Genomic DNA, 10,082 nt, shown 5'->3' with positions numbered 1-10,082 from the left:
ATCTTGGCTCACTGCAACCTCCGCCTCCTGGGTTCAAGTGATTCTCCTGCCTCAGCCTCCTGAGTAGCTGGGATTACAGGCACACACCACTATGCCCGGCTAACTTTTCTTATTAGTAGAGATGGGGTTTCACCATGTTGGTCAGGCTGGTCTCGAACGCCTGACCTCAGGTGACCCACCCACCTCGACCTCCCAGAGTGCTGGGATGACAGGCATGAGCCACCATGACCGGCCCAGATGCTCAACTTAAAAGGCAGAGTTTATTCAGTCACTCCCTGCCTTATCTTCCTGACTCAAACATCTACAGGACCCATGAAAACAGGAATTACGTTGCTTGGGTAAGTTACTCTGACTCACTCACTCTCAGCACACTCAGGGAGAAGGGCCTGAGGCACACGGCCTGGCCCGGCTCTCATGGGGCCCTTACAAAGACTGCAGAAACACTGGCTGACAAATGGTTGCCGATTCTTCTTGAGCAGAACAGGGAACAGATTTCTGACTGAGCATGCGTTCTCTGTTCTGCCTTCCACATAGGCCATTAGGAAGTCTGAGATGGGACGTCTCCAGTGGACCCGGGCACCTGGCAGCGCCACTGCTTGCCTTCCTTCTCCTGCCTGCTGCCCCCTCCCATCGAGGGGTCCTCTGCTTGTGGACACAGCCTCATCTCACTGCTTCCGGGCACTGGCATCCCTGTTTCTGGGCATGGGCAGTTACTTCTCCAACTTTAAGGCACTCGCTGGTACTTCTTTTAAATACTTTTCTTCTGGGAAAAACTCCTTAACAGAGAAGAGGATATACAATCCACGGATAGGACAGACCAGCCCAGAAGAGCCTGCCGGGGGCTGTTCCCCGCTGGCCACTCAGCATGGGGTCAGCTGCAGAAGTTCCTGCAGACCATGCAGATGGCATGGAGCCTGCGATCTGCTTCGCACACATATGTAACACTGCTACGCTTCTGCCAAGTGTCCGGGACTGGTGCACGCTGTCTATTCCTAGCATAGTGAGAGTTTTCTTGGTTATAATCAAACCTCTTCCCGACTCCCGTTGGGACCTCTCCGTCTCTTGCCACTGCTTTGACAATGGTTCTAGTAATGCTCCTGTGCTCAAAACAGGAATTCTGCTCAGTCTGCCGTCTCTCAGGCCTTCCTGGTTCTTTGCTCTAGGTATGGCCTCTTCCTATAGCTGACTCACTTGCGCTCAGAGTACAGCCCCTCCACACCAAGGCCAGGCAGGGGAGAGAACCACTTGCTGAAGCCCAATCTTTCTTCAGGATAACTGCTAGAGCTACTGGTAACTCCAGCCCACAAAATGGTTCAAATCTCTAGCCTGCCACTCATTTTCTATCTCCTGGGGAGGCGGGCCCAAGGAGCCCCCTTGAGCACACTCAGGGAGAAGGGCCTGAGGCACATGGCCTGGCCCAAGTCTCATGGGGCCTTTACAGAGACTGCAGAAACGTTGGCCGACAAAGCACGTATCCACTGACAGCCTCACTCCACACTCAGGAAACAAACTCCTGTCCAAGAGGATTTCATCTGGAGTGGAGCATGCTGGTGGCACGCGGGAACAGGAGCAGCAATGCTTGGGTAGCCATGACATCCCGAGGCGCACTGGAAACCACCTCCTTCCCGATCAGCAGGGTCCTCAGTTACAGCTTCGCTGCGCCTTCGAAGCCTGCTTCTCCAGGGCACCTCACTCCGCTCACTGGTCTTCATTCAATATTCCCATGTGTTTGTTTGTGAGAAAATCCAGAAAAGGAATGTTGCAAATGGCCTGGTGAATATTACTCACTGTAATTTCTTTGGGAATCCTGGTCCAAAAAACAAAGGGTGTTACCAGGTGAAATTCTCTCACACGTATCTCATCATTCATTCACTTAACTCACCACAGGGACTATCCCAGGCAGTGACCACCCGGAGAGGGCTCCTGAGCCACAGACATAGCTTAGGGCCACTCTGGGGTGGGGGCCGCCTTCCTAGTCACAGGCATGAGAAGGATGTCAACAACTTGGTTGAATGATTAGGAAAAAAGATTCTGAGAACTGAGAAAAGAGAAAGAAAACAAAGTGGATGGCAGAACGGAATGACACATTTGTGAGTGAGTCTCAGCAGACCAAAAGCTGAGTCAAAGCACCACAAAACTCTGGGACTGTATTTCCCATCTCCAGGAAAGATGGGAGATGGAGTCACGCCAGGCCAGGCGTGATGTTAATCGTTCCATCAAAAGCACCCAAGTCACTCTACCCCTCCAGAACAGGGAGCACAGAGGTGAGCAGGAGCCACAGGAGGCCCCTGGCTCACTTGTGGGTCCAAGCAGGACAGCGGGCAGCAGGACCGGAACTCTTGGTTCACCTCCTTTTCTCTAAAGACGTCTATGTTGTCTGATATATTCCTGTGAAGCTTCATCTAATATTCCTCTGATTTAGGCCCTTCATGTCCTCAGGCACTTTGCTACAATTTTATAAATTTGTGACAGCCTTTAGCATAATGCAATAAAATAATATTCGTTTCCTCTGCAAGAAAAACAGATGTGGCCTATCTACCATTCTTTCAGGGCCTAGGAAAAGACTGAAACTCAGTGTCTCAATCAAAGACAATGAGAGTCAGCAAAGAGCAGTGGCAAGCCCGGGAGCCTCAGAGCCAGTGAGACCTGAGTCGGAAGTCCAGGTCTCCACTGTATTTTCTGGGAAAGCTGGGTAAGATTACCTTTCAAAGCCCGGTTTCCTGATTTTTAAAAAGGGAATAATAGTTCTGCAATGAAAAACAAGTAATATATGCAATGCTTGGCCCTCATGTCTGACATGTAATGGACACTGTTATCTTTAATTGCAAAGCTAATATTTATTCAACCCTGTAATAAAACAGAGTCCTAGGTGTCTGTGAAGTAATGAGGAGGAGGATATTAACCTCTGAGCAAAGCTGAGTGAGCTTTCACAACCGAGGTTCTCTAAAAATGACAGAGCAGACCCTTGAGTTCATCTGGCTCTAAGAGTGTCCTAAGCACTCACTCCACCTCCTACTGGATTGATTTAAGTATAAAATACCTTCATGGGTAATTCAACTGTTAGGAAAGAGGTATAAGCCTCACACCACGGACTGCAGAGATAGTAATACCTGTTGTGAGAAGCTGTCTGGTATCCAACTGCCAAAGCCTGTCTCAGGATATCATTCACCAGCTGTTCTGTAGCCTACAATGGAAGGTGCTGTTATTCTTCAAATGGCCATCTGCTTGCTGGCAAGAAGGGACGCATCTAACCCCATCCCTTACCCCAAATGTCTGAAACAACTGCACCTAGGGATTGAAAAGTCCTTAAGAAAAAATTAAAGGTCTCAATAATAGACGATAGTGATAAAGGCCATGTTTCTGGGAAATTATGGAGTGATTTTCATTAATCAGACATTATTCTATTGATTGATTTATTTATTGAGAGATGGAGTCTCACTCTGTTCCTCAGGCTGCAGTGCAGTGGCATGATCTCAGCTCACTGTAACCTCTGCCTCCTGGGTTCAAGCGATTCTCCTGCCTCAGCCTCCCAAGTAGCTGGGATTACTAGGCGAGCACCACCAAGTCCGGCTAATGTTTTATTTTTAGTAGAAATGGGGTTTCACCATGTTGGCCAGGTTGGTCTCAAACTCCTGATTTCAAGTGATCCACCCACCTCAGCCTGCCAAAGTGCTGAGATTACAGGCGTGAGCCACCGCGCCCAGCTCTAGACATTGTATTTAAGGAAAGCAGTTGTTACTGAGGTACCCCTATTCTTGGGGAAGATCCACGAGGAAAGGAACTGCTGAGCTAGGATCAGGCTGGGGAAGGAGGCTGTGGCATTTTCACCCCCTTGCAAGGGTCAGGACAGTTGGGCTGTTTGCCGTTGTGACATGTACAGAAAATCGTAGGCTTTGTCTCTGTCACCTCCTAAAGCAACGAGCGCACTGACCACCCTCCTCCAGAATGTCTTAGAAGGCACCTGAAACCACGTGGAAAAATATCTTCAGAGCGACATGAGTATTCAGAGGAAACATAACTTAGTCCATTTAAAAATCAGAAGAAAAAAAACAAAAAGAGAGAACTTAAGCTCAAATAAGATGAGAAATTTTAAAGCATGTTATCTTTGTTCCTTTTCTGTCCTTGCCCCTTACTCCAAACCGCCTGGGATGCAACCACCCTTCCTGGCTGGCGGCCCCTGGAAGCACCCACCTTCAGGATCATGTCCTCCACCACGGACGCATACACGTTCCTGTGGAGCGCCACGGGCTGCAGGGTGATCCCAATCTGGAAAAGCAGAACGAAGCCGTTTGTTTGTATCGCTGCTTTAAAAACAGCCTCTCTCCAACCAAGCATAACTCTTTGACACCCAAAGAGATGCCTGGTTGGAAGAAGGACTCTGCAAACATGCTGGGCAAAATTCACTGGAAAGGAACACGGAATATGACATCTAGACGAATGTTATCTTGTTTTTCCACATTTCTGGCTGATTTCTAAAATGTGACTATAATCCTACTTTAACTCTCAAATCTCCTTCGTGGAAGAACCTGGTTGGGATCTGCCATGAGCTCTGATAAGCGAACACCACTCTGGAAGTTCTGGAATCAAGACTCCAGTGTCCTGTTTGCACTTGGAAACTGCATCTTGCCCATTTTTCATGGCAGCCAATGAAAGCACACTGTCTTTCACCTCGGGCCCTGAGCAACTGACAGATGCTGAAGAGCTGCTAGGCTCCAGCAGGGTGGATAAGTACCTCTCTCCTATATAATGAGGTGGGTGCATGCCATCTGCACCACAGGCGGGGCACTCAGGACCTATCAACACATCAGGGGGGGATTTCGCACTGACGTGCAACTCAGAAATACGACATGCCTCATGAGGGAAAGGTGCTTCTACTGAGGCAGATGAGAAAAAATGAGATGAAGAGTAATCAACCGTTTCTATCTAGCCAGCTTTGCTTCAAGTCTGCGTTCAACAAGCAACCTTTTCACGTGTAATTAGCGTTTCTGCCCAAGGGCTCTGATGCAGGAAGATGGGAGCCCAGAGAGCACACCTGGGTCAACCAGGCAGAAGGAAGTCAAGCATTTACACCACTAGAAGAGTCTGGGTCTGGGTCTGGGTCTGTGAGGCTGAACATCTGAATGTCCAGCTCTGAGTCTGTTCTGCTGCATGAACTATTAACACCACAACCCCTACCTTCTGTGTGACATCCCCAATAAATTCAGACCCTGGGGTTGGTGGCAGGTAGAACTTGACTTCCTCTTGTTTCTCTTCCTGCTCCTTCTTGATGTTTATCTTTACTGGCTCAGAGAGGCTGAGGATGTCCACCTCCTCCTCATTCTCGGGTTCCCTTTTCTGGAACTGCTGCAGGTCCTCCAGTTTGCGGCAGAGGTTGTCCGCAGAGGAGAATGATGATGGGCACTCTAAATGAAAGCGAGCAGCGTTAAGACAGCTGTGGGGCCAACGGGAGAGGACTTTCCATCTCCAAGAGACCCATGGTCTGAGGAAGGGGGAAAAGCATCAGCGGAGCTGACCTTCTTTCCAGTCCTAATATTCTATGGATCTATAATAATGACAGCTAGTAATTCATGAGGGAGAAAGGCACAAAGACAGGCATCTTGTGTGTGATCTATGTAAAGCAACTGCCATCTAAGACAAAAGAGTACGGAATTCTCACTTTTACCACCAAAAACCAGGCCACTCCCCTCCCTCTGAGTATTAAGGACTAATCTGATTTTTCTACATCTCAAATTTGGAAAATTTAGAAATGCAGAGTGAAGAAAATAAAAAGAATCACCCCTATTCTCACTGCTCAGAGAGCAGGACTGTTAACACTTCAATGTATATTATGGGTCCAGTTTCTAATAAGGTGATTTATACAAAGCCTAATCAGGAGTGTGAGGACCTTAAGGCCAGGTCTAGGGCACTAGTGCCCTTCCACTTTCTAGATGAGTGTGTGAGGTCCACACCAGGTACAAGATTTAAGGGCACCCAGCTTCTGGTCTTTTGTTTTACTGACTGGGCTCTAACACGCTCCAGCTGCTCCTCAAGTTATGCTGGATGGCGCTGTATCCTGAAAAACCCATTGTAAGTTGAAAAACATCATTCTTTGACTTAGGATATTTTCAACTTACGATGGCCTTATCTGGATGCAATCCCATCAGAAGTCAAGGCCTGTGCTGATGCCTACAGCTTTCAGACCATTGTAAAGTCACAAAATCAAATCATGGTCAAACCACTGTAGGTCAGGGGCTGTTTGTAATCAGTCAGATTAACAGGAAGCCTAGTACATGCAAGTACTGTGCTTTCCACACAGTGTCAGTGAAGCCCGGGAAACATCAATACGGTCTCTGCTCTCCGAGTAGCTTAGACAGCGAAATCAGACAAGCCCTTATGCTGCTGATATAAAGCGCTGCAGGAGATGAGACGAGAGGCCATCCTGCATTAGGCTCTCAAGAAACTTAATGGCAAAGATGGGACTTGCCCTTTTTTTTTGGACACAGTCTTGTGCCATCACCCAAGCTGGAGAGCAGTGGCATGATGACAGCTCGCTGCAGCCTCAACCTCTTGGGCTCAAACAATCCTCCCACCTCAGCTTCCCGAGTAGCTGGGACTACAGGCGTGCACCACCATGCCCAGCTAATTTTTGCATTTTTTGTAGAGACAAAGTTTCACCGTGTTGTCCAGGCTAGTCTTGAACTCCTGGGTTCAAACAGTCCTCCTGCCTCAGCCTCCCAAAGTGGGAGGCCACTGAGCCTGGCCCTAAGTCTTAAAGGAACCCCACCTCTATGCTCCAGGTTTCCTTGGACAGGGAGGCAGAGCTTCTGTTTTTCTACATAAATGGGGCTGGGGGCAGATAACAACCTTTCTTTTTATTTTATTGAGACAGGGTCTGGCTCTATTGCCCAGGCTGGAGTGCAGTGGCGTGCTCATGGCTCACTGCAGCCTCAACCCGGGCTCAAGTGATCCCTCTCATCTTAGTCACCCAAGTAGCCGGGACTACAGGCGAGGTACCACACCCAGCTAATTTTTGTATTTTTTGTATGGACAAGGTCCTACTATGTTGCCCTGGCTGGTCTCAAACTCCTGGAGGCTTAAGCAATCTTGACTTCTCAAAGTGCTGGGATTACAAGCGTAAGCCACTACGCCCGGTCCAACCCTTCTTATTCTTGAAGGTGAAACTCAAAATGCTGCTTCTCCCTACGTATCTTTAATCCCTTGGTCCTACATCCCATGGCCCTGCAGCAGTGGTCTGTTTTTGTTGTTGCTGTTTTTTTTTTTTTTTTTTGAAGACAGAGTCTTGCTCTGTAGCCCAGGCTGGAGTACAGTGGTGCAATCTCAGCTCGCTGCAACCTCTGCCTCCCGAGTAGCTGGGACCACAGGCGGGCAGCCACCACGCCTGGCTAATTTTTCGTATTTTTAGTAGAGACGGGGTTTCACTGTGTTAGCCAGGACGGTCTTGAACTCCTGACCTCGTGATCCGCCCGCCCCAGCATCCCAAAGTGCTGGGATTACAGGTGTGAGCCACTGCGCCTGGCCCAGTAGTGTTTTTTATCATAAAACAATTCATTTCACCTGCAACATTACTAGTTTTCACAAGTGCCTCCCACACTGGGTGGCATCCTCCAAGCTGGGTTTGGAGATAAAGTAACAGATGAGACACAGGCCTCATCTTCACAGAAGGAGCACAGACTTGTCTGGGGCATGGGGGGTCCTTAAGGTCACAAAAGATGGGGAAGCTGCTTCAATCTGCAGGAAAGGAGATGGATCAGGAGTCTTCAAAGAAGAAATGATGCCAAGCAGGGACTCTGGAGTGAACAGTGTGAGCCTGCTGCATGGCAAGGGCTGGAACGTTTGTGGCTGGGGCACAACACTTGAGATACCTGGGTACCAACAGCTCCACGGGGACTGCATGGTCCCGGGGAGGACACAGCAGGAGGTAGGAAATGCTCTTGTTCTCTACAGCACCTCTTCCAAACCCTCACCTCTCTCTAAGCGAATGCCCCCAGGCTGCCAGGCGCTCTGGGCAGTGCCACTGAAGGCTTACCAGGCTCGCTGTCGATCTGGGTCAGCACATCCTCGATGGAGTCCCCGTCATTCCTCAGGCTCTCAGGGTCTGGTGGGGTGTAGCCATGACAGCGGCACCAGTGAGCAATATGCTTGGTTTTGAGGGGAGTCAGGTGGTGAAATCTCGGATTCTTCTCCAGGATTTCTTGTAAGACTTTTCGCATTGTCATTGCTCTTTGCCACTTGAAACACAATTTTTTTTGGAACCATAATCAAATCCTTCCACTTAACACAACTACATTATCATGCAATCATACATCACCATCCTAACTTAACCTGTTAGAATTTTTTTTTTTTTTAAGAAAAAAACCTGATTGTGTTACTCCCCACTTAAAAAGAGCAGAACTTCTACCGGCTCCCTAATGCTTATAACTAAAACAGCAACTCCTAGGTTTGGCCTTTAAAGATTTTCACCTGGTCTCAACCTAGGACCTCCCACTTCCCCTCCTATCCCAACTTTCCCTAAACCGACCACGGCACCTTCCCACTGTAAGGACTCGATACGCAAGTTCATTTAAAATTCTGAAACTCAGAAAAAAAGTTAGAAACTGTGAGGGATGTTTCTACCAGTAATGGAAAAGAAGGCAGCCCTGAAAGTCGGCTGGATACAAGTCTTTGAAAAATGAGACTTTTTTAACTGAGAAAAATATTCTGCCATCAAATATTTCAATAAAATATGCTGCAATCTGTATCCCTGTTCCCTAAGAAAAGGTTTCTGCAGGCAGTCAAAATGAACAGGCAGACGTAGGTTACCTCAGCAGCTCTCCTTTTTCCAATGTTCCAGCCATAGTACTGCTCCACAGACTTCGCAGAAAAGCAGCTGGCATCTTCACCTAGAATGCACATACCCAGCAAATCCTGAATAAAGCTCTTACGATTCCAATCACATATCATTTGCTGGAGGCAAGCCAGACACTTCTTCAGACCTCTTTATTGCATGTATGTTCCTTATTGGGCAAGATGCAGCCTAACACAGGAGGGCGTCTCCTCAGAAGAGAAGGCGTCCTGTCGTGTGTACTCAAAGCAACACACCTTCTTGGGAACTTGGCTTCTTTGGTGGAGAAGGTAATCACTGCCACAGGCTATTAAAGTCTGTGGAACTGGCGCTCCACTAGGAGCCCTGGACCCGCCATTAACTCACAAGGTGGCCGTGGTAGATGGTGTCTCACTTTGTTGCCCAGGCTGGAGTGCAGTGGCGCGATCTCAGCTCACTGCAACCTCTGCCTCAAGCGATTCTCCTGCCTCAGCCTCCCGAGTAGCTGGGACTACAGGCATGCACCACCACGCCTGGCTAATTTTTGTATTTTTAGTAGAGATGGGGTTTCACCATGTTGACCAGGCAGATCTCAAAGTCCTGACCTCAGGTGATCTGCCCACCTCAACCTCCCAAACTGCTGGGATTACAGGCGTGAGCCACTGCAACCAGCTTGGTTTTCTTATCTATAAATTGAGAAAGCTGGGAAGATAGTATCTGAACTACCTTCCAGCTCTTGTATTCTGTATTTATTTTTTTTTGAGATGGAGTCTCACTCTGTCGCCCGGGCTGGAGTGCAGTGGCGGGATCTCAGCTCACTGCAAGCTCTGCCTCCCGGGTTCACGCCATTCTCCTGCCTCAGCCTCCCGAGTAGCTGGGACTACAGGCACCCGCCACCTCGCCCGGCTAGTTTTTTGTATTTTTTAGTAGAGACGGGGTTTCACAATGTTAGCCAGGATGGTCTCGATCTCCTGACCTCGTGATCCGCCCGTCTCGGCCTCCCAAAGTGCTGGGATTACAGGCTTGAGCCACCGTGCCTGGCCAGTATTCTGTATTTTTAAGGAGAGAGAAAACTGTGTGTGTGTGTGTATGTGTATGTATGTGTATGTATATGTGTGTGTGTATATGTGTGTATATATACATATATGTGTATGTATCTATGTATATATATACATATACACATACACACACACACACAAACACGTATGTATGAGAGAGATTTTTTTGGCCGGGTGCGGTGGCTCAAGCCTGTAATCCCAGCACTTTGGGAGGCCGAGACGGG

At 48.5% G+C, this 10,082-nt stretch overlaps 1 protein-coding gene across 1 annotated transcript in view; it reads right to left on the bottom strand.

The window, feature by feature from the left end:
* Nucleotides 1-764: 764 nt before the first annotated feature.
* The window catches only part of YEATS2 (YEATS domain containing 2), a 95,962-nt gene continuing 86,644 nt past the window's right edge, over nucleotides 765-10,082 (bottom strand). The window contains exons 25-30 of the mRNA XM_011945805.1: nucleotides 8,800-8,879; nucleotides 8,027-8,228; nucleotides 5,176-5,402; nucleotides 4,192-4,266; nucleotides 3,111-3,184; nucleotides 765-1,807 (exon numbers count right to left, since the gene is read on the bottom strand). Coding sequence (XP_011801195.1) covers nucleotides 1,699-1,807; nucleotides 3,111-3,184; nucleotides 4,192-4,266; nucleotides 5,176-5,402; nucleotides 8,027-8,228; nucleotides 8,800-8,879 — 767 coding nt within the window. The 3' untranslated portion in view covers nucleotides 765-1,698. The remainder of the gene's footprint in view (nucleotides 1,808-3,110; nucleotides 3,185-4,191; nucleotides 4,267-5,175; nucleotides 5,403-8,026; nucleotides 8,229-8,799; nucleotides 8,880-10,082) is intronic.

The sequence above is a fragment of the Colobus angolensis genome, unplaced genomic scaffold (genome assembly GCF_000951035.1).
Source record: "Colobus angolensis palliatus isolate OR3802 unplaced genomic scaffold, Cang.pa_1.0 Scaffold245, whole genome shotgun sequence".
NCBI classification, from domain to species: Eukaryota; Metazoa; Chordata; class Mammalia; order Primates; family Cercopithecidae; genus Colobus; species Colobus angolensis.
This window is presented reverse-complemented; position numbering and strand designations above follow the sequence as displayed.